Source organism: Natator depressus, chromosome 8 (genome assembly GCF_965152275.1).
Source record: "Natator depressus isolate rNatDep1 chromosome 8, rNatDep2.hap1, whole genome shotgun sequence".
Lineage (NCBI taxonomy): Eukaryota > Metazoa > Chordata > Testudines > Cheloniidae > Natator > Natator depressus.
In genome coordinates, this window is record NC_134241.1 from 32,236,401 (window position 1) to 32,261,774 (window position 25,374).

General features: G+C 40.1%; 1 protein-coding gene across 1 annotated transcript in view; it reads left to right on the plus strand.

Annotated features, from left to right (window-relative positions):
• Positions 1 to 25,374, plus strand: part of RANBP17 (RAN binding protein 17) — a 257,021-nt gene that overhangs the window by 184,125 nt on the left and 47,522 nt on the right. The window contains exons 21-24 of the mRNA XM_074960698.1: positions 1,091 to 1,198; positions 5,859 to 5,941; positions 22,950 to 23,164; positions 24,455 to 24,593. Of these exons, the coding sequence (XP_074816799.1) occupies positions 1,091 to 1,198; positions 5,859 to 5,941; positions 22,950 to 23,164; positions 24,455 to 24,593 (545 nt within the window). The remainder of the gene's footprint in view (positions 1 to 1,090; positions 1,199 to 5,858; positions 5,942 to 22,949; positions 23,165 to 24,454; positions 24,594 to 25,374) is intronic.

The following is a 25,374-nucleotide window of genomic DNA, read 5'->3' on the forward strand; positions in this document are numbered from 1 at the left end:
CGAAGATATGGCAATGATGTGTATGCCCCAGAGGGTATTTGGCCATGTTATGTTACTTACGTACACAAGGTGGCTGTCGGATTTGAATCCCAATTATTTTGTTACAGAAATCTTGATGGTAGATGCAACCATGCTAAGTCTGATAAAAAGAAAAGAACTCCTAGAATGGGACAGAGGCAACTCTTTAAAGAGTGTTTGAGATATCAGGCTCTTCTGCTATACACAGCTTATGCCTCCAGAGCCTCAGGCAGATGGCAGCAAAAACTCTCCAGAGTACTAGGACAAACAGACAGAATTAGCCAAAATGCTTTCCTTCTCAGAGACAGCAATATCATTCAGCAGCAGTGCCACGTATGATGACATTAGTCTCCACCAGAAGGGCACGATCGACTCAAGGCAGGGCACTCCAAGGCTTGATTAACTTTTCTCCCATTTAAAGTGAAATGTCTTTTTGGGTAAGTATTGTCATTTAAAAAACAAAACAAAACCCCTCCCCAAATCCCCAGCAGATAAAAGACCCCCAGAGCAGCTCCAGAAAAGACAATAGGAAATCTTTCCAGCACAAATATAACAGAAACTTTTACCGTCTTTCCTGATCCTACTGACCTGTGGTAAGTCTAACAGACATACAGGAAAGGTTGTTCCCTTCACCTCTGTGGCTGAGAAAATAGTTCAGACTCTGTGGCCTGTTTGGTCCTTGGCTTCCTGTAGAGACTGCCAGCCAGGATGCCAGTTAATACCAGTTATGGTGGGTGCGGGGAGTGTATGAACACATTGTCTGCTGGGAATTGGAGAGAGCCCAGAAGTTAATTTTCTATACACACACGAAACTCTTTCATTTGCCTGAAATTATGCCAGTTGTATATATTCCAAATATGATTTATTCAATAACTGACCTATTTTGTACTTAATTTTTTGGATTTCCAAGAGATTTATTCTTCCAGGCACTGACAAACTTGGATGTATGGGTTCAGAGCCTCAGCTTGGGTAAACTGGTAAAATTATGTACCTGGCTCACCAACTTAAGGTAAAGTTAATCTGAAAAATATTAATTTGGGGCATTTGCATTCTTTAACCCATTTTATGAAAGATACACATCATACCTTCCCATTCTACAAAGAGCTATTGAGCTGTGGTATCGTGAAGCAGCATGTACAACTCCTATCTTGAAGCTTATGGCAGAGCTCCTGCAAAACAGGTAATGATCATGTGAGAGCTGGGTAAACAATAAGTGGCACTGTAGTTTGTAAGACTTCGTTCTGTCTACATTTTTATATTATGCCCATTATTGAGGTATCCTGACTTTCTTAACTTTCTCACTAATGTCTTTTCGGACTGTGCTATGGAACAAGAACTAGAGAGACCACAGCTCCACCAGTGTTCTTGTTTTGATTTGCTACTTTGGTAGCCATTAAAAAGTCAACCCTTAAAGATGCAACACAGGATAATCTGTGATACTGCATTTATTTACTATTCAAAATAGACTGAAATAACTCAGATGCATCTCAGGTGCCATGATGTGGTAACCATAGTTAAACGTTGACTTTTTAATGGAGATCACTGAAAATAGTACACTGTCTAATTTCTGTCTTGTGTTCCCTGCAATCTCTAAGTAACACTAAATGTGGCTTTACATATTTGTAACTTACTTTTACAGTTCCTCTCCAAAGAAAAAACAATTTCCAGGTACATTTGTATCCTGAATGCTTCAGTTATTCAGACTGGAGAAGGGTATCTCGGACAACAGTATATCTAACCAACTTTTATATAATGTTTCCCTCTCCGTGAAATCCTCTTGGCACTTGCTGGCTCATGGAAGAGATCCCAGAATGATTTTCTGATCTCATGTAAATACCCTGGATTGCATGTGTTTCAGGGTATGTCTACACTGCAATTAAAAATCCGTGGCTGGCCCATGCCAGCGGACTAGGGCTCATGGGTCTCGGGCTGTTTAATTGCAGTGTAGACATGTCCTAGAGCGCAGGCTTCAGTTTGAGCCCAAATGTCTACACCACAATTAAACAGCCTCTTAGCCCAAGACAGCTGGCACGAGCCAGCTGCAGGTTTTTAATTGCAGTGTAGACACACCCTAAGTGAGTCTTGTTGTTTGCCACAGAACAAGAGCATTTTGTGATACCCTCATGGAATCTGCAGATGCTAAGAGGATTGCCCAAAAGGAGAAGAGACTTTGGAAGGGGAAAATGAAAGGGAGCAGGGGAATTAGAATGATTCTCTGCTGGAGACCCCCATGACCTGTATAGATGAGGCTTTCATCAGAGAAATCTGTGCTTTCCTCAGTTTCTATTTTTCCCTTGCAAGTTCATCTTTAAAAGAAAACAGATTAAAAACTATTTAAAACAAAACAAAAAAGCTTAACTGAGTGATGGACCACTGGTTCTACAAAGTTCAACTCTGCCCCCAGCAAAGTTAGTGAGTATCACTGGAGTTTAAGCCCTGAATGTCAATACAGACCTTCCAGGTCAGTTCTCAGTGTCTTTTGCATTTGTGAATTGGCTTGCTGTGACATTACCTATTGTTTGTGTAGGTTAATTTCCTCTTTTTATCATGGTAAGAGTGTGTCACGGTTCCTCCCCCACTCTGAACTCTAGGATACAGATGTGGGGACCTGCATGAAAACCTCCTAAGCTTACTTTTACCAGCTTAGGTTAAAACTTCCCCAAGGTACAAACTATTTTACCCTTTGCCCTTGGACTTCCACTGCCACCACCAAACTTTATCTGGGTTCCTGAGAAAACGTAGTTTGGAAACATCTTTCCCCCAAAAATCCTCCCAACCCTTGCACCCCACTTCCTGGGGAAGGTTTGGTAAAAATCCTCACCAATTTGCATAGGTGACCACAGACACAGACCCTTGGATCTTAGAACAATGAAAAAGCATTCAGTTTCCTTACAAGAAGACTTTTAATAGAAGTAAAAAAGAATCACCTCTGTAAAATCAGGATGGTAAATACCTTACAGCGTAATTAGATTCAAAACATAGAGAATCCCTCTAGGCAAAACCTTAAGTTACAAAAAAGACACACAGACAGGAATAGTCATTCTATTCAGCACAGCTATTTTTTCAGCCATTTAAATAAATCATAATCTAACGCATATCTAGCTAGGTTACTTACTAAATTCTAAGACTCCATTCCTGTTCTGTCCCCGGCCAAAGCATCACACAGACAGACACAGACCCTTTGTTTTTCTCCCTCCTCCCAGCTTTTGAAAGTATCTTGTCTCCTCATTGGTCATTTTGGTCAGGTGCCAGCGAGGTTACCTTTAGCTTCTTAACCCTTTACAGGTGAAAGGATTTTTCCTCTGGCCAGGAGGGATTTTAAAGGTGATTACCCTTCCCTTTATATTTATGACAGAGTGTAATAAAGTACTTTAAAAAGTTTAATCTCTGATACCTGATACAGTGATACACCATATTCTGTAGACTATTTAACAGTGCTGCAGCTTATTTCAGAGATAAGGTAGTTAAGAAAGAACCTATAAGAACACTAATAAGACTAAACAAAAGCTAAGTGATGCTAGAACAATAAATCTCATGCAAGGGACAGCTTTTCAAACTACTTTCCATATTCTCGCTATTCCTCCGTCTACTGAAATTCAGAAAATCTGCATTGTTTGCTTAAGAGAACATCACTTGGGGTGGATTTCTTCTTTGTGTGCTGCCTTAACCTTTACAGGTTAAAATGAATTAGACAATACACTATGACAGGGTTAAAATATGTTACAGAGTATCAGTGTGTGCATTATGCTGCTGTGATATTGAGATGTATTTGGTTTTGGTTTTTTGCCTCTGCCAGCCAGCCATCATTTTTGTGCTTGTAGAATACACATATGTTTTGTTCAGTGTACATATGTTTTCTTCTTGTAAATTAAGGTATGAGCAGCTAGATTTACCCCAAAATTTGCACCAGATAGACCCTGTTAAATAGGGATCCTGGCAGAAAAAATATGGATTGCAGCAGAGCAACGTACCCACAACTTCCTTTGCACTAGGGGTCCCGCAAGCACTCCGCAAAGCACCAAAAATGGGTGACACACAACTAGGACAGCCAAGAGATTCTCTGATTCAGTGCATTCAGTGGCAGGGCTCCTGTGCAGTTCCCAATAGAGATTAAGGGTAAAATTTGTATAAGTGACTTAGGAGCCTAAGGGTTGTGTAGATGAACAGGTAGTGCACAGCAAACTGGGGTGTAAATCTACAGCACAGTAGTCTGACATCCACTGGCTGTCCACGTGAACCCTGCTACCATGCACTGAAAGTTCCTTGTGCGCTTTGATCTACTCTCATTTCAAAGTGAAGTAGATCACAAGACCCTAGGCTCATTTTCAGAAGTGATTTATAGGCTCTTGTTGACTTACAGTTACACTTAGGAACCTAAGTGCTAAGTCACTTCTGAAAATAGGGCTTAGTCTTCAAAATCACTTAAGGGCTTTTGAAAATTTTACCGTAAAGCTACCTTTCTCCTTGGATTCTCCCAGGGGAGGGCATTGATGAAAACTTTGCTTGCTCTCCCAGTGTTTATAGCCATATTGAGTACACAATAGCTATTTCTGGCTTATGGAGATGGTGTAACAGCACAAGCAGAGGTGAGACTTGTCTATGGTGTGATCTCTTTCAGGTCTGAGTATATGCATAAGCATGTGTAGATGCTTGTTATGAACTGCATTCTTGCATCTGGCTTACCTTTGGGCTTCTCTACAAGATGGGGTAATGCCCACTTACAGGTGTGTGATTTCAACATGTTTAGCATTAATTGGCCCATGTAGACCCTGTTGGTGTGCACCAAAGGTTCCTTAGTGTGCTTTAACACTTTAGTGCACACTAGCGGTCTACATGGACTAATTAATGTGCAGCACATTTCTGCGCTTTAGAAATCACACCCCCATAAGTGCACATTACCCCACCATGTAGAGGATGCATTTATGTAATTGAATTCCTAGTGGGAATTAACTGATGAAATAAGCTATTGGGGTATAGTAGCTAAAGTAAGAGTATAAACTAATTGTTTGCATTAGGAAGAATTTGTAGCATTCCCCTGAACTGCAAATAAGCCAAAGGTGCTCACTAGGAATTTGAAAGCTTATTATTATTAGAATCATAGTAATGTATGGCTGGTAGGGATCTTGAGAAGTCATCAAGTCCAGCCCTCTGCACTGAGGCAGGACCAAGTAAACCTAGACCATCCTTGACAGGTGTTTGCCCAACCTGTTGGGGACTCCCCAACCTTGCTTAGAAGCCTGTGCCAGAGCTTAACTACCCTCAGAGTTAGAAAGTTTTTCCTAATATCGAACCTATATCTCCCTTGCTGTGGATTAAGCCCATTACTTCATGTCCTACCTCCAGTGGACATGGAGAATAGATCCATGTCGTCTTTAGAGCAACCTTTAACATATTTGAAGACTGTTACCAGGTCTCCTCTTAAGTTTTCTTTTTCTCAAGATTAATCACACCCAGATTTTTTAACCTTTCGTCATAGGTCTGGTTTCCTAAACCTGTTGTCATTATTGTTGCTCTCCTTGGGACTCTCTACAATTTATCCACATCTTTCCTAAATTGTCGTGCCCAGAGTTGGACACAGTACCAACTGAGGCCTCACCAGCACCAAGTAAAGCATTACCTCCATGTCTTACATACAACATTCTTGTCAATACCACTAAGAATATTAACCTTTTCCCAACTGCATCACATTCTTGACTCATGTTCAATTTGTGATCCACTGTAACCCCCAGATCCTTTTCAGCAGCATTACCACCAGTTTTTTTGTTTGTTTTTTAGGGATGAGCACATTGCTATTTTTTTCCCACTGTAATGATGTGAATATTTTTGCCGTTATTTTTTAGGTCACAGCGTTTAAATTTTGATGTATCGTCTCCTAATGGAATTCTTCTCTTCAGAGAAGCTAGTAAAATGATTTGCACTTACGGTAGGTATCTGTTTAGTGTTTTCTTTGCAATATAATTCTTTGACTGTTTTGTGGGGTAAAAGCCCCATTACTTTCATTCCCTTGATCCTTGATGTATTTGTGAACAGTTAACAGGAGTATGAAGTGTTTTGGCCAATATCAGCACCTTATGCTATGCTCCTTGTCTGATACATACCTTAGGAGCTCAGTTATACTCATACACCATGGAGTGCACTACTTACGTCATTTGTTTCTTGCAGACATGCATTCCACACAGGTGTGTGCACTCCCAGACCACCAAAGCCAGAGAAAAATGCTTAGCAGTACCAGTAGAGGCAGCACTTGTGCCCTTTGCCTCATAATGCCTCCCCTGGCTATATAACAGTGTTGCTGCCCCAGCCCCTCTCAGTTCCTTTGCATTGCTCGCAGCTAGAGTTGGAGTGCTCTGGGTAGTGTTTCTTCACACTGCCCTTTGTTTCTCTCAATTATTGAAAACTTCTTCTGAAGGATTAGTTAGTGGTTTATTAGTAGTACCTTCGGTTAGTTAGTGAGGTTACTTAGCTGTTGTTTCCTGGTGGAATGCCTTCCCCAGGATTTGAACATTGCCCATCATGGGCGGTGGGGTGAAGGGACTATTCCACATAATGATCCCCATATGCAGTGTTTGTTGTGCCTGAGAGAGGGGTACATTAAGGACAAGTGCTCTATCTGTAAGTCCTTCAAGAAAAGGACACAGGTAGCGAGGGATTTGAGACTCAAACAGCACCTAATGAGCAAGCCATGAGACCAGCCCCTCAGCCATCGTTGGAGCCTCAGAGTGCCAGTGTTCCTCAGCAGGACTCAGAGGCGGGCTTTCGATGTTGTCTCAATACCAAGGAATGGGTCAAAGGTCCAGCTCCCTCACGGGTGCTCGAGCAGCCATGGTACTAGTCAGCAGCCAGTGAGAAATCCTGTCAGGAGAAAAGCAAATCCACTCCCAAAGACAAAGAGGCAAAGAAGTTGGATCTCATAGGCAGAAAAGTTTATTTGACCTTCTTACAAATGGAAATCACAAATCAACAGGCATTGTTCTCAAGATATAACTTTGTAAACTGGGACTTTGACAAAATTCATGGAGCGATTGCCCAATTCTTCTAGGGAGGACTTCAAGGCATTTGTAATGGAGGACAGTCTGGTGTCCAAGACATCATTGCAGTCAGCCCTAGACTTATCTGACACAGCCTCCAGAGTTGTGGCTACAGCAATCATGATGAGAAAAGCATTGTGGTTGCATAATTCATCATTGTCTCCAGATGTACAACAAAGCGTAAAGGACCTTGCATTCATTTTAAAGACTTGAGTGCAACAAATGTGCTCTTCGGGAATCTGTGCCAAAGCCTCAAAAAGATGCCAATTTACTGGGCAACAACAGCAGAAATACTGTTATCCAGCGATATTTTAGACAGACACCTTACCAAACAAGGCAAGCTGCCCCAGGAAAGGAATAGATCTCACAAGAGGCAGTCTTCAGGGTCTAGTTTTACTCAGCCACTCCATCCTCTTCCATCACAGGGCAGACAGCCTATTTGACTAACATGTCAGGACCAGCAGACCAGTTGTAAACATCCTAATCACATCACCTCAGTTTGGGACAGGCTGGCCCACTTCTACAGTGCCTGGGAAATAATAACCATGGACAAATGGATCCAAGACACTACATTTGTGTTATGCCATACAATTTATATCCATTCCCCACTCCAACCCTCCTATCTCATTCCTTTTCAAGGACCTTTCTCACAAGTAATTGCTTTTCAGCAAGTTCTCTGTGTGCCCTGGGAGCTATAGAGGAGGTCCCTCATCAGTGTGCTGAATGAGGAGCCTATTCCCGATATTTCCTAATCTGCAAGTCCAAGGGAGGAGTGAGACCTATCCTCAGTCTCCGCAATCTCTACAGATAAGAACATAAGAATAGCCATACTGGGTCAGAGCAAAGGTCCATCCAGCCTAGTATCCTGTCTACCGACAGTGGCCAATGCCAGGTGCCCCAGAGGGAGTGAACCTAACAGGTAATGATCAAGTGATCTCTCTCTCCTGCCATCCATCTCCACCCTCTGACAAACAGAGGCTAGGGACACCATTCCTTACCCATCCTGGCTAATAGCCATTAATAGACTGAACCTCCATGAATTTATCCAGTTCTCTTTTAAACCCTGTTATAGTCCTAGCCTTCACAACCTTCTCAGGCAAGGAGTTCCACAGGTTGACTGTGCGCTGGGTGAAGAAGAACCTCCTTTTATTTATTTTAAACCTGCTTCCCATTAATTTCATTTGGTGGCTCCTAGTTCTTAAATTATGGGAACAAGTAAATAACTTTTCCTTATTCACTTTCTCCACACCACTCATGATTTTATATACCTCTATCATATCCCCCTTAGTCTCCTCTTTTCTAAGCTGAAAAGTCCTAGCCTCTTTGATCTCCCCTCATATGGGACCCGTTCCAAACCCCTAATCATTTTAGTTGCCCTTTTCTGAACCTTTTCTAATGCCAGTATATCTTTTTTGAGATGAAAGGCCCACATCTGTACGCAGTATTCAAGATGTGTGCGTGCCATGGATTTATATAAGTGCAATAAGATATTCTCTGTCTTATTCTCTATCCCTTTTTTAATGATTCCTAACATCCTGTTTCCTTTTTTGACTGCCGCTGCACACTGCATGGACGTCTTCAGAGAACTATCCACGATGACTCCAAGATCTTTCTCTTGATTAGTTGTAGCTAAATTAGCCCCCATCATATTGTATGTATAGTTGGGGTTATTTTTTCCAATGTGCATTACTTTACATTTATCCACATTAAATTTAATTTGCCCTTTTGTTGCCCAATCACTTAGTTTTGTGAGATCTTTTTGAAGTTCTTCACAGTCTGCTTTGGTCTTAACTATCTTGAGCAGTTTAGTATCATCTGCAAACTTTGCCACCTCACTGTTTACCCCTTTCTCCAGATCATTTATGAGTAAGTTGAATAGGATTGGTCCTAGGACTGACCCTGAGGGAACACCACTAGTTACCCCTCTCCATTCTGAAAATTTACCATTTAGTCCTACCATTTGTTCTCTGTCTTTTAACCAGTTTTCAATCCATGAGAGGATCTTCCCTCTTATCCCAGGGCAACTTAATTTACATAAGAGCCTTTGGTGAGGGACCTTGTCAAAGGCTTTCTGGAAATCTAAGTACACTATGTCCACTGGATCCCCCTTGTCCACATATTTGTTGACCCCCTCAAAGAACTCTAATAGATTAGTAAGACATGATCTCCCTTTACAGAAACCATGTTGATTTTTGCGAAACAATTTATGTTCTTCTATATGTCTGACAATTTTATTCTTTACTATTGTTTCTACTAATTTGCCCGGTACTGACGTTAGACTTACCGGTCTGTAATTGCCAGGATCACCTCTAGAGCCCTTCTTAAATATTGGTGTTACATTAGCTATCTTCCAGTCATTGGGTACAGTAGCTGATTTAAAGGACAGATTACAAACCATAGTTAATAGTTCCGCAATTTCACATTTGAGTTCTTTTAGAACTCTTGGGTGAATGCCATCTGATCCCGGTGACTTGTTACTGTTAAGTTTCTCAGTTAATTCCAAAACCTCCTCTAGTGACACTTCAATCTGTGACAATTCCTCAGATTTGTCACCTATAAAAGATGGCCCAGGTTTGGGAATCTCCCTAACATTCTCAGCCGTGAAGACTGAAGCAAAGAATTCATTTAGTTTCTCTGCGATGACTTTATTGTCTTTAAGTGCTCCTTTTGTATCTTGATCGTCCAGGGGCCCCACTGGTTGTTTAGCAGGTTCCCTGCTTCTGATGTACTTAAAAAACATTTTGTTATTACCTTTTGAGTTTTTGGCTAGCTGTTCTTCCAACTCCTTTTTGGCTTTTCTTATTACATTTTTACATTTAATTTGGCAGTGTTTATGCTCCCTTCTATTTACCTCACTTGGATTTGACCTCCAATTTTTAAAAGATACCCTTTTATTTCTCACTGCTTCTTTTACATGGTTGTTAAGCCACGGTGGCTCTTTTTTAGTTCTTTTACTGTTTTTTTTTAATTTGGGGTATACATTTAAGTTGAGCCTCTATTATGATGTCTTTGAAAAGTGTCCATGCAGCTTGCAGGATTTCATTCTAGTCACTGTACCTTTTAATTTCTGTTTAACTAACCTCCTCATTTTTGCATAGTTCCTCTATCTGAAATTAAATGCCACAGTGTTGGGCTGTTGAGGTGTTCTTCCCACCACAGGAATGTTAAATGTTATATTATGGTCACTATTTCCAAGCGGTCCTGTTATAGTTACCTCGTGGACCAGATCCTGCGCTCCACTCAGGACTAGATCAAGAGTTGCCTCTCCCCTTGTAGGTTCCTGTACCAGCTGCTCCAAGAAGCAATTATTTAAAGTATCGAGAAATTTTGTCTCTGCATTTCATCCTGAGATGATATGTACCCAGTCAATATGAGGATAATTGATACATCAAACATATCAGGTTATGCATGGTTGCTCTGGCTACTATTCCTTCCGGTGTGGATTGTAGCAATTGGTTTACTGCTCTTGATCTCCAAGACACTTATTTTCATATGTTGATCTTTCTGGGCCACAGGAAGTTCTTGAGATTCCTAGTTGGCAATTGTCATTGCCAATACAGGGTTCTCCCCTTTGCCCTGTCATTGCCTCCGTGTGTCTTTACCAAATGCATGATGATGGTAGTTGCCCATCTCTGGAGGAATGGAATTCATGTCTTCCCATAGTTGGATGACTGGCTAGTAAGAGGAAAGTCTGAGAAGCAAGTCCTCAGTCACATTCCATTCATGCTGGATCTTTTTGATCTGCTGAGGCTGATCCTGAACAAAAAGAAATCTGCACTGAACCCTTCCAAAAAATCGAGTTAATTTGGGCCCTACCAGACTTTACAAATTTGAGGGCCTTTCTCCTGTGCAAATGATTCTGTAAAATTCAGCATCTGTGACTGGATCTCCAATTGCATCCTACACTCTCCAGCAATTGTTGAAGCTAGTCCAGCATTCAAGTTACCACTCAATAGACGTTCTTGTGTGAGTACCTCATAAAATACTAAACTCCCTGCAGTGATGGACAATTCAGGACAATATGTGTCAGTGGATTCACTCTGTCTGACCCACACCTATAAGAATGTTGGTCACCAATGCCTTTTCCATAGGCTGGAGAGTGCATCTGGGATTGCTAACAATTCAGGAATGGTGGCTGGAACAGGAAGCATCCTGTCATATCAGAGTACTGGAGCTTCAGGCAATATATAACATGTGCCAGTCCTTTCTGGATCACATCCAGGGAACAATGGTGCACATACTCATGAATAATACCATTGTGATATACAATGTCAACAAGCGTAAAAGAAAATATCATGCTGGTAGCAGCTCACCTACCAGGGTCTCAGAATCAGCTGGCCAATCACCTCAGCAGTACCTTCTCGGACAATCACGAGTGATCACTAAAGAACAGTGTGCTCAGGGCCCTCTTTGAAGAATAGGTCCCTTTCATCAACCTATTCATGACAAAGAACATAAGGAAATGTCATCAGTTCAGTTCCCGAGCAGGGTTCAGTCTGAGATCCCTCACCGCATTTCATCTGAATTGGGGTCCAAGTCTGAAGTATGCTTTTTCTCCCTATCCCTCTAATCCCTCAGGTTATCCTCAAAATCAAATTGGACCATACCAAGCTGATCCTGATTGCCCCAGCATGGCCAAAACAATGTTGATTCTCCAGCCGTGCACTGTAGGTTTGACCTTCCAAGTCTCTTCCTCTTCTCCATGTCTTGTTAACTCAGCATCATGGCCAGGTTGTTCATTCAGTGCTGGACAGTCTACACCTTTCCACAAGGATGTTGCATTGCTGGATAAGGAGAAAACTCTGTGCTCAGAAGCGGTTAAAGAAGTTCTGCTTATTAGTAGAAAATCATCTACGAGTGCCACCTATTTGTCTTAAGTGGAAGAGGTTTTTGATTTGGGCTACCTCAAAGAGAATTCATCCTATGATAGTCTAAATTCAGAATTTCTGGACTACTGGCTGCATTTGAAGTCTTTGGGCCTGGCTCTTGGCTCCTTGAGAGTTCATTTGGCTGGGATTTCAGCTTTCCACCCTCTTATTCAGGGAAAGTTGGTCTGAGACTGGCAAGCCACATGCCAGCTCTTGCCAAGGTTTTAGGCCTCAGCCAAGCACTGATAAATTCACTGCTGGAATCCAGCCTTTAACCTGTGTGTTAGCATGGATAAGATTAGCATTTTATATATACCAATGTGTTTAGTTTTCAGATTTTATGAAATGCTTGTAAGTTGCTGCATGCATTAATCTCACTTATGATATCTTAATTATATGCTATGAGGTAATATTTAAGTTTTTGCTTTATAACTGTGAAAAATGTTTGCTCTGAAACTGTGAACCTTTCAGGAGGAATCATCTCCTGCTCACCAAGAAGGCTATCAAAATTAAATGGGCTATTGTGAGACATCACAATACAAAGACTTTTGTTAATTGGCCCTTCAAACCATTAAGAGGCTAGTGCTGAAGTGCTTGTTCCATCAATTTGAATACTGGAAGAAAGAAAAAAATATCTGACAAGAAAATTTTTGATCTCTTTGCTGTTTGGACTCTCACATGGCCAGAGCTATGAAATGGAAGCAGAGATCCCTAAAAGACATTTATATCTGACAGATTACTACAACTGTGTCACCTTTTAAAACCACAGACTGTAAGTCATTTGTGTATATAAATTTGCTTGCTTTAACCTTTGTGACAAAGTTCCTCATCTACCTTGGTGGGTCTTGCGCTTATTGGCGGATTTGCTCGCCTTGGAACTTCACGGCAGCCCTCAGTTTGGCCGTTTTCGTGAACCCACAGTCTAGGTCAACTCCTCCTGTGTCTGACCAGGAGTTGGGAGGTTTGGGGGGATCCCAGGCCCGCCCTCTACTCCGGGTTCCAGCCCAGGGCCCTGTGGAATGCAGCTATCTAGAGTGCCTCCTGGAACAGCTGCGCGACAGCTACAACTCCCTGGGCTACTTCCCCATGGCCTCCTCCCAACACCTTCTTTATCCTCACCATAGGACCTTCCTCCTGGTGTCTGATAATGCTTGTACTCCTCAGTCCTCCAACAGTATGCGTTCTCACTCTCAGCTCCTCGCGCCTCTTGTTCCCAGCTCCTTGCAAGTGCACCACAAACTGAAGTGAGTTCCTTTTTAAACCCAGGTGCCCTGATTAGCTTGCCTTAATTGATTCTAGCAGCTTCTTGATTGGCTGCAGGTGTTCTAACAGCCGGTCTGTCTTAATTGTCTCCAGAAGGTTCCTGATTGTTCTGGAACCTTCCTTGTTACCTTACCCAGGGAAAAGGGATCTACTTAACCTGGGGCTAATATATCTGCGTTCTATTACTCTCCTGTAGCCACCCGGCCCGACCCTGTCACACCTTATAATAATCATCTCATTTCTTTTTTCCTAGTTAATAAATTCTTAGTTTACTATATATAATTGGCTTCAAGCATTGTCTTTGGTGTGAGCTCTAAGGTACAAATTGACCTGGGATAAGTGACTGGTCTCTTGGGACTGGGAGGAATTTGAATATTTTGTGATCTTTGGTGTATAGGATCCAACTGTCACTAAGTTCAGCTTGCCTGGGTGGCAAGATAGACCAGAATGCCCAAGGGGACCCCATCCTAAGACTCTTTTAGTGTCAGGAGTTCACATTTGTTAGTGAGTTGGTGAAATCTAATTATAGGACACACCCCAGTTTGGGGTCTCTGCCCTGCTTTTTGGCAGTCTGCTCTGAAGTTGGCGCTCACAGTTGTGAACCACTTCAGACTGTGTGACAGTCAGTATTTTCAAATGCTATGGTAGGTAGCTTTCTGAAAGGCATTGTCCGTCTTTTTCCACCGGTGAAGAAAATGGAGTCATTGTGGGACTGTAATACGGTCCAGTAATATGGAACTGATGGGTCCACCGTTCGAGCTGATAGCAACATACTTGTTAGCTCTCCAATCCCAGAAGACAGCCTTCTTGTTAGTTATAGCATGTGCTGACAAGTCAGTGAATTACAAGCCTTAATGGCAGATCCCACATACGCCTATTCTTCAAAGACAAAGTAAATTTAACACCACATCCAAAATTTCTGTTAAAAGTGATATTTCAGTTTCACTTTAATCAGATTATTTACTTACCTGTATTTTTTCCCAAACCACACTTGGGTGCAAAAGAACAATGCCTTCATGCTTGAGATGTGAGAAGGTGTTTGGCATTTTAACCGGAAAGGACTAAACCATTTTGTTCGTCACCTCAGCTCTTTGTATCTTATACTGAGCAAATGAAAGGACAATCAGTCTCAGCTCTGACCACTGCTAAGTGGATAATGATGAGTATTGCTATGGTTTATGGAACAGCTCAGACTGTGCCTCCAAAGTTATTACAGGCTCATTTGATGAGAGCTAAAGCAACATCACTAGCATTTCTTAGAGATGTTTCTAGAGTAGATATCTGCAGAGCTGCAACGTGATCCTAAGTAGAAACCTTTGCTAGACATTAGACTAAAATCACAGCATCTAGGGCCAATGCAAACTTTGAGAAGACAGTTCTACAGTCTCTGAGTAAATAGACTCTGAGCCCCATCTCCTCAGTGAATGGCCTGTGAGTCACCTGAGTGGACTACATGTCTGCAGCCACTCGTAGAAGAAAAGACAGCTACCTGCGTTGTAACTGCTATTCTTCAAGATGTGGACACAGATATGTATTCCATGATCTACACACTGTCCCCTGTGCACCTGGGGTTTGGTGCAAAGGAACTGAGGGGTGCACCGCCATTATATAGCCAGGGGAGGAGCTATGAGGCAAAGGACATGATCATCACCCATGGGGTACTGCTTGCTGAATTTCTCCAGCTTTGGTGCACTGGGCACACTCACACTTGAGTGAAATACATGTCTGCATGCACATCTCAAAGAACAAAAGTTACAACATGGGTAAATGACTATTTTTTACTTTGTAGTATGTGTCTTCTAGCAACTTTTTACATATTCTTTTCAGAAATGCAAACACCCTTTGGATGTATGATCCAAAGCTGCAGGTTGATAGGTCTGGAGTGACTGCATGTATCCAGAATATATTCCAGCAGTTCCAAAACATAATGGGCCCATAACAACTTCACCCTTGAGCACTGTTTAAACATTTATAAGTTGCACCATCTTTCCAGCTCAAGACATGCACACAATTGAAATAGGTCTCTGACATCAGCTATCTATATTGAGATTCAATGTATATTTTGAAAGAAATGTTACTAAGTTTTTGTAATGCCACTTTATTTTAAGGAAAGACCATAAAAATCCTTTTTTTTTTTTTTTAAGAAGCAAAACTGATGTTTTTAAATTTGTGTTTACTGCACTTACAGATACATTCTGGGGCTGGAATTGGTATGTGTTCCATGGCTTCTTGTTAAAAGATACTTAGATGCAATTACACATTTGATTTGTAGTGTATTGAAGCAGTCAGCATATGCAGACTGCAGAAAGCACTTATTTAGGGAAGGAAAAAATGATTCCAAGTAAATCTTATTTCTAATAAACTCATCTCCCCCATTTTATTTTCAACTACATCAGTTAGTGTGCTGCCACAGTTTTTTCAACCTGTTCTCAACTAAATTTATGTGAGTGATTAACGAAAATAAAAAACAATTCAGCTCAGGAAAAGATAAAAACTGGTAAACTTTTAAGCATCCTAAATACTATTAGCTATGCATTTAATTTAGATTTAATTGCTATGTGCTTCCTCTTGATGATCAAAGAGATAGATAGTTATGTTGTTGCTTTAAGCCCACTTGACTCATTCTCCCTGGATCCCCGTGCAGACCTGCTGTCCATTTTTCCCTGCCTCAATCGACTTTTACCATCTTTTTTTTTCCTTTTTGAAAAATCACGTCATCATTGATCACTCATCAGCTGGCATATGCCTTGTAACCCTTTCCCTCACCATCTGCTCCATCTTTACTGGATCTCACCCTGTTCCATTCATAACTGATGGTAACTTTTCTCCACATTCTGAAAAAAACTTCACTTGCTAACTGCTGTCCCAAACACCTTTTATGGGGCACCTGGGAAGCCCAGTAAATTCTCAGTCCCCCAAGAGATTGTCAGCCCTTGCCAGGAGGAATCCGACATCTTCTTGGTCTTGTTAGACATGAGCTGTGCTATTCAAAGGAAAGGCATAAAGCAGTACCAGATTTAAGATTAGTAGTAAGATAAGTAGTAGAGTTGAAGAGATTACTGGAACCCCCATCAGAACAGATACCTCCCCCTATTCCTGAAGATGCTATGATGGAAGATGAGACAAAGCCTCAATGTTTCTAGCTCTGTGACTTGTGTTATACAGGAAGTCAGACTAGATGATCACAGTGTCCTTTCTGGCCTTGGAATCTATGACTCTGCCATAAATAATATATTTTAAAATAGATTTGATTATTTCAAATAATTATGACAAGATTTCCAAGTACCATAGTATTTATTTGTCAAGCTTTTCCTGCAGTGCTCAAGACCAACCTCAGGGCAGACTATTAAGAACCAAGGCACGAACCCCAAATTGGTTGTGAGTTCTGCACTTAGATTTTACCAACCAATTATCAAGTGTAAACTCCGCAGGCACTATAATGATCTTAACATGGAGTCACAGATGGTATCCTTGGGTACTCCAATCTCCTTACCCCAGGTCAGTTGCACTTTAGATCTAATACCAAAGACAACGCTTGTAGCCAATCATATAATAAACTATGTAAAGATTTATTAACTAGGAAAAGGAAATAAGAAAGTTATTTGCAAGGTTAAAGTAGGTAAACATATCTACACATGAATGAGTTCCAATCTTAAGTTTCAAAAAGTAATAGAAACTGGTTACAGATGTTATTAGTGAGATTAATGTACGCAGCAACGCACAAACATTCAATAAAGTCTACTCCCTAAAACACATTCTTATAATTCTAATACCTAGTTTAACAATACTAACACACGGGTGAGCCAGACTAGTTCCAGCTATATATCTGTCAGTGTTCAGGGAACTTTGGCATGAGCAGGCACCTTCTCTGCCAGCATCACAGTGTCCACGTTGTTTTGCAGTTTTTAATAACTGTCCATATAGTCCTTAGCAGCGTTGAAAGGACTCCGGAAGACACTAATGATCTTTTCAAAGCCTGATTGTGACAGAATGGGAAATCATTAACTTTTCTTTTCTTGTTTGAGTGATTGGGGTAATCTATGTGTACAACACATCTTGAAGAACCACAGTTACGGTAGGATAAGTAACCCTTCTTTCTTCATTTTCATTTTTTGTCTCCTTTTGAAAATGTTGATAAAGTAGATGTGTGTCCTACTATGCAAAGAGAGACTGACATGTTTATAGGCATGTTTAAAAGCAGCCAAGGTTTTCCCAACATGTTTGAAAATGTTTGAATCATTCTGCAGGACGAAAACATGCAGGTGAAGGTCTCTGGGTTGCAGCGAACCTTGCCAACACAAATTGGTATTTCTCTGATTTAGTTTGTTATAACGGGCAGTAAAGCCATTTCAAGAGACTAAAATAAATTGGCTTACAATCATCCCTATTAAAATGCCACTATTTGCCACCAATCACAACACAGTGTCTGACATTTTAAGTGTAGGGAAATGCTCTGGAATCTCATATGTTGGCCAGTACTGACTTTTTATGGCAACAAGACTATGTTAAGAGCACTTTTAATTTATCTTTAAAAATGCAATGGAGGCACTCTATCTTAGAGTAACTAAACTATAGTCCATGTGTTTTTTATCGTTCAGTTGACATTTCTTTAACATTTAGGGGTACACTTTTGAGTCATTGGAAGGGAGCAAGTGGTGTTCTCTGGAGGAATGAGCAAAGGGTTGGGAATCCAGAGCTCCGGGATTCTTATCCTAGCTCTGGCAGTGACTCACCGCATGGTCTTGGCCAATTCAGATCACACTTCTGTCAGTTTCCCAATCTTTAAAATAGGGATAATACTACTTCAGGAGAGGAGAGAATTAATTAGTTCATGTCTATACAGTCGTTTGGATGTATAAAGCACTATATAAATTATTATTCGAGGATCTCTGGCTAACTGGAGTATCTAAATCCCTGTGCTGTCCTTTGAAGGATTACCCCCCCTTGTTAACATGTTTTGGTTTTTTCTAAACAAAAGTTGAGTCTCATATAGCAACATGATTTTATGAAGTGGAGCTTTAAGAAAAACACCATACAACACAAGGCTAATGATATAATTGCAAAAATTGGCAACACAGATGCATACTTTATATAAATGTGGATATAAACTTAGTTATAGTGTGATTTACATCAGTAGGTGAAATGAGGGATTACGTTAATACAGACTTTTTCTCGATTCCTCTCAAATAATGATATCCTCACACACAGAGACATATCTATATCCAGTTGGTAAAAATTCTGCTTTTAGAATTCTGACTGGCACCAAACTAACGACAGGAAAACTCCAGATTATGGCTCAGTTACACTGAGAATCCTCTTGATCTATAAATCAATTCAAAACCTCGGTCCAAGCTGTCTCTCTGTCTGGTCAACCCTGCAATGCACAAGCAGCAGCTGAGGTCATCCAATGCCAGTCCACTTTTACCTAAACGTGCTGCACTGGTGATTATTGTTACAACTCTTTGGTTTCCTCAGTCTGGAACTCCCTGATCAAAGCTGTCTGGCATGTGATTCTTTCCTTTTTTTAAATGCAGACACTGCATGTCTAAGAAAATGTGACCTTCCTCAGGCAATGAAAAACTATTGCCACAGGCCTTGTGTCTCCTACAGTACCGTTACGTCAAGCAGGCATTTGATGTCTGCAAATGCACTTTCACTCTTGTCTTATTTCTTAAATATGAATGACTTTTCTGAACATTCATTTGGGAGGACCGTACGCTTCTTTCCACTCACAACTTGCATTTTAGGTGGATTGGCATGTTTATGGACTGCTGTATGTACACAAACACATGCTGCATTCTGTATTCGGTATTCTATAAGAATTATGTGTTCAAGTAAAAAAGGGAGTGTGTTTGCAGATTTATGTATCTCTTCTCTCCACTTCACTCTAAGTGGAACACTCTCTGTAGTGTCCTATGTAATGGCAGACTGGTATATAGGGATATCTTACATATTGCAATGAAGAGTATGGTATAAACGCCTAAGGGTCTCACTTCCAGAGGTGCTGAGTATCTTCAATCCCCATTGTCTTTAACTGCAATTTTGGGTGCACGGCACTTCTGAAAGTCAGAACCTAAATAAATGGATACCTACCATTAAGTCTGTTTACCAATTGCTGTGCTGTGAATGCCATGGCACCAGCGACTAAAATCTCCATTATAATACCTTTTCACTGACATGGGTATTGTGGCAAAGGCAATTTAGTTTAAGCAGGCTTTGTGACAGAATGCAGTCACTGAAGTGGTGTGAAAAAAAAACAACCCTACATTCATTTGGACTTGGCTTAGGCTTCTGCTTGAGAGGTAAACTCTCATTGTAGCACTCCACAGTTAGTGTGGCAAAAGATACTGTGTTGTATCCCTTGCAGCCAGTATGACTGAATGATAAAAATCCTCAAGGATACAAATAATTTAAAAAATTACTGTCAGAGGGGAAAATTGACAGGATTTGTGGACAGCGGAGTCCACCGTTCTTAGCAATATACGGTCACTGAATTTCACTTTTAGTTCTATATATACAGGTCTAGTTCTTAGAGCTTGTCTACATAGGGACATCCAGGAAAGTTAATCCAAATTAATTAAAGGTGTGAATTTGAACTACATTAGTTAAACTGCATTAAATCCCTGTGTGAATGCAAAATTGAAGTGGCCTTAATTCTCTTTAGCTTAATTCACTTTGGAATTCATTTTACCTAGCCCCTTCAGAATCACACCTTTTGTTAATTCAGATTAACCTTCCTGGATGTCCCTGTGTAGATAAACCCTAAATCTCCTTGTTATATGTTCTTAGGTTCCCAGCTGAAGAAGAACTGTGTTCTAGTGCATTTTGGGAGCATCTATTCCTTTGTTTTGTGGTTTCTTTACATTTTTAGTAACACCTCTACCTCTCTGTTATAGGAGACTGACATAAAAATAATACTTTCAATATGCCGTTTTTATTTATCTACATTCTGTCATGATATACTTTGATATAAGTTTTTAATTTTGCTTCAGCTTTCAGCTGTTCTAGCAGTTACTGCACAGGGTCAGCGTTGAGGTTAGCCACAGTAGCACAAAACAATTTCCTGTTTTCAGAGCCCAGGTAACATTTGGATGAGGATTAAATTTTACCACATTTTCTAGTAGCCAGAGACAATTATTTCTAATGAGCTTTAAATTGCTTCTAGAACATGTATTTCAAAACATAGTATAGTAATCCATTCAGCCCTAGCAACTTAATAAAATAACATTTCTTTTTAAATTTTTGGTTAAATTGTTCCTTGCTGTATTAGTAATATTAGATTTTCAATCTACTGCCCAATTTTAAAATTGATTGTTTTTTATGCTTGGGTACTATTTTTCTATTTCCTTCTTTTGTAGCTTAGTATTGGCATTTACAGCGACACCTGTTGGTGGAGGAGAATGCTAAAATATACTGTTATCCATTGTAGACTCTCACAAATGCCAACATCCAGTTTTGGTCTCTGAAAACTTTAGGTACCCAATTTTTGGACATCTTGGCCTTGAACATATTGGTTACATTGCTTGGAGAGTCTTTACTCACGTTTCCTTGCTGGTGCAACTTGTGGAATGTACCCTCCCCTTTCTCTTCTTTTCACTATAATAGTCCAATTTTACTTTACGCGGTGTTGTTGTAATCATGTGGGTCCCAGAATATTCGAGAAACAAGACCTGAAGAAGAGTTCTGGGAAATTTGAAAACTTGTCTGTCTCTCTCCAACAGAAGTTGGTCCAATAAAAGATGTTATCTCACCTGTTGCGGTTCAAATACAAGACAGCACAAAGCTTTAAGCAAGCAAGCAGGCTGGTCTACCCACTGCTGGTCTGCCTGTCAGCTTTTCACACTCTCTTTTATTTCTCTCTCTCCCCCCGCGCATTACATACTCCAACAGATAAAAGGAATACACTGACTTTGTATAATATTCTTATTTACCAATATCTATCTACCGCATTCCTTGCTCTCGGGCCTTGAGCCCAGTCCTGGGAGGCTTCCCATGGTTCATGTCATCTGGGCGAGATTCCAAGGTTCATGCCCTTGAGAGGAGCCGTGTGTGCACTGCTCCCACACAACACTCCGGGTGTGCCCTGAATGTTGCCAAGTGCATGAACGCTACACTCACCCACCTTGTCTCTTCAGTTTTACTTAAGCATCCAGGAGACTTATTTGCCTCCTTTTCAGTTGAATAGAAAATGCCCAAGAATACTAGTATGAAATGATACCATGTCTGTGTCTGTCTGATATTTGCAATGTGCCAAACCACCAATGTGAAAGTTTGGGTTGTTTAGTTATCTGTTTTACCATTCCAATCCAGATTTTAAAACAACAGTTTACCTTTTGTAGGTTTAACGTATGCACATATATTTTCACACCACCAATAGATTTTAAGGGTTACATCCTACCACTTGTTTGGTTTAAGTACCCAATTGCAGATGCAGATTATGTGAAAGCCCCCTTAAAATCAGGCCTTGTTATGAATGAAATGACATTAAGTACTGTCCCTTGTATTGCTGGTTTATGTATTTATTTCTGAAGGATTACTTCAAGTGAGTGGAAGAACAGTAACAGAAAATCAGTGCTAAGCTTACATCTCACTCTTTAGCAGCTACCCTGCTATGAGAAGAGCATGGTCCAGTGAGGAGGGTGCTTAAAATAGAATAAGAGTGCTTTATTGCAAATTAACTTAATCCGTATGGACACTCTTATTCCAGAGTAAGAGCATTCACGCCTATTGGTAATCAGGATTAGCTATTTGGGAATAACTCCCAGTATAGATGTAATCCATGCCTGCTGGGTGTGGTGCTCTGTCCCCCTCTAGTGGCACCTAGATCACCTAGAGATTGATGAGTCTGCTATAGCCTTGGCTAAGAGCCATCTGGTTTTAGCTTATGCAGTAGAGGCTTATACATATGATTTAGCTCCAGAGGTCCCGGGTTCGATTCTGCCTGCCAACGCTGATGTTACATAGACAAGCCATAAGAGTCACAGTGCTTCAATTAATAGGAATAATACCTCCCTTCTTACAGGGGCATTGTGAGGATCAATACAATAGTGACTGGGGTGCTCTGATACTATGAAAATGGAGGTCATATAGGTACCTGGATAGACAAATAGTTAGAGAGCATTAGAAGAGCTCTTCTGAGTTATTGCACAACAGAACCAAAAATCATTATTGCTTCATACTAGCAACACCAAATATTTACTGTTCTGTAATATTTTTACATTAGAAATACTGAGATTATCTGAGTGATTCACATCTGTGGACTGGTAAAATAGTTGGTTTTGTAATGGACATATCTGTGGTGTGAGTGGTATGTTTAATGTGCGTGTACATAAACAACCATCCCAAGAGGCCACCATGGTAATGGATCTAAACCAGGCTAAGTTACAATATGGAAGACTATCAGTTAAGGCCCTGATTCTGCAGTCAGATCTACCATGTGGGAACCACACTGAAGGCTCTGTGTCTGTGCCTGAGTTGAAAAATCTGTGCTAATTGAGGATGTTGGCCTACGTCGGTAACTGAGAATCCATAGGTTATGTTTTTACTTCTTACACTCTTAATTACTCAGCAGCTTTTTAAATATATACATGCTATGTATTTAAAACGTTGCAATTGTTTTTTTACTATAATTACGAAAGCAAGATCCTATCCAGGTAGGCAATAATAAAAATAAGACAAAAAGTGATAAGAGTGAAATGAATGTTAAGTGACAGAGCTATCCAGATTTGCAACTGTTTATGTCAGTTTCTTTCTCTTCTTTTTTTCTGAACAGGTAATCAGATCCTGTCTCTTGGGACTCTGTCAAAAGATCAGGTTTATCCACTGAAACTCAAGGGCATTTCCATCTGCTATTCTGCACTCAAATCTGCCTTATGTGGAAATTATGTCAGCTTTGGCGTCTTCAAGTTGTATGGGGACAACCACTTTGACAATGTACTCCAGGCCTTTGTCAAAATGCTGCTTTCAGTATCCCACAGTGACTTGCTTGTAAGCAATTATTCATCTTGGGAGTCTTTATGTGAATTATGAAATAATATCACCACAGGCTTCAAATTGTTATAATGAGACAGCAGGATCTAGAACAGCTCAAATGCAATTTATATTTTTAGTCCAGTTACTTGAGTGTATTTATAGTCACATCTAGAATATTAGTATTTCCATGTATGATAGAATTGTCATAGCAGATTGTAACATTTCCAAAATATTCACAAAAACATGTCTGGGAAAGAGAGAAGCCAGTTTTGGCTTTTTATGTCCAGGAAAATCACATTGGGGTTCCCTGGATATAATTTAAAGCAGTATTTGGCCCTATATGATCTGTCAGCCTGGGATTAATCTGAATTTATATGACTCTTGTGTTGTGCTGTCTATAAAACAACATTAAAATATTAACCAAACTTTCTTTGAGATGGCTAGTCTCATACCAATGGAACTGTCACTTCTCAAAGACAACAAATCGAGTGCATGATCAGTTTTAGCTTGGATCATGGAACTTTCTTCAGAACATTTTCATTCGGAACTGCCATTTTCCGCACTGAGGGATGAATCAGATAGTTAGAGGTGCTAAATACTCAGACTTTTGCCTTAGCCCTTTTGAAAAATTACCCCAGTCAAATACTGGTATATAGCTACATGATAGTGAGCCCATGCAGCCAAGTCTGACAGTCATGTCAGTAGTGAAGGTAATGCCCCCAATAACCCATTCTAAAGCCTTGATCCTGCAAATGGACCCAGACAGGCATATATTTATACCCACACAGAACCCAATTAAAGTCAGCGGACACAAGGGTCCGTCTGTGCGGGTCAAGTTGCAGAATCATTGCACAAAACTGTAATCTCTGTGATGCATTCAGCCAACCTGGGGTTAGTCTCAAAAAGTCTTCTACGTAGCATGAGGAAGCACTAGCCACTGAACTGTCAAACTGTTCCCAGAACACTTGATCTGAATAATGTTTTATACCAGTTTTACTGAGCTGCTAATGGGATGTAGCGTAAAAAGGTTAATATGACTTCATTACCCAGGGACTTTTGTAAACTAAAACTGAGTTTATGTATTTGTATGGTAACCTACAATCAAAGATTTCCACAATAGACAGAAAGACTTTTTTGTAGAAAAAAGCTGTTAATTTAATAGATAATTGGGACTTATTACAGCATCATTCTGTGCATTTTTATAATCTTGTTAATATTTCAGCCAGCTTTGCATTTTTAATGCTATAATTTCTATTAGCCCATAGTATTTCTTACTTTCTATCAATGTTTGTTTTTCTTTTTCAGCAATATCGAAAACTAAGTCAGTCTTATTACCCACTCTTGGAATGTCTCACCCAGGATCATATGAGTTTCATTACCAGTTTAGAACCTCATGTGCTAATGTATATTCTTACCTCAATATCTGAAGGACTTACTGCACTAGGTAAGTGTTACTTATGATTTAGCTGAAATTGGAATGTGGGGAATATGTAGTCATTAGAGTGAGATTTAAAAAATGAACAACTCAGCACCCAACCACTCTCACTTAACCTTCTACAATAAGTGGCCCATTAGAACATTCATTTGCCGTGTAACAAATTATTGTCCAGAGACCATGGGAGACGGTGGGTGCTGAGCATTCTGATAATCTGATCACTTATTTTAGGTGTCTAAATGGGAGCTGAGCTCTTCTGAAAATCTGGCCAGTAGTGTATTGCATTAATATTTTTAAATGATCTTTCTACAAATTAGAAACTTTAAAAATAATAATGATGTGCTTCTAGTTGGGTTATCATTGAAGAAGTTTTACAGCAGTGAAATATAAAATGATTTATTTGTCCCATAAGCCTCACAGTAGAGAATGTTAGTATATGACTCATTTTGCCCTTCAGAGATAAAATTTGTTAGCATATGGAATAGTAACCTCCGGCTGTTCACTTTTCATTTATCAGCATGACTGGTAGATGAGTAGAGATGGCTAAGCTAACCTTATCAATAAAAAAGAAAAATTAGGTTTTACATTATAAAGAATATTTATTGGCTGTACTTCACAGAGTAAACAAGCGTCATACTTAGAATTATATTAAAAGTAGTCTGGTTGTAATTGATCTTCATTCATTAGCACTTTTTAACAGATTATTGTCCAGATGTTTGATTAAAACTGAAATTTGATTTCAATAGCTTAAATTCAGTCAAAATATGGGGGTAGAGTATAGAGCCTTAAA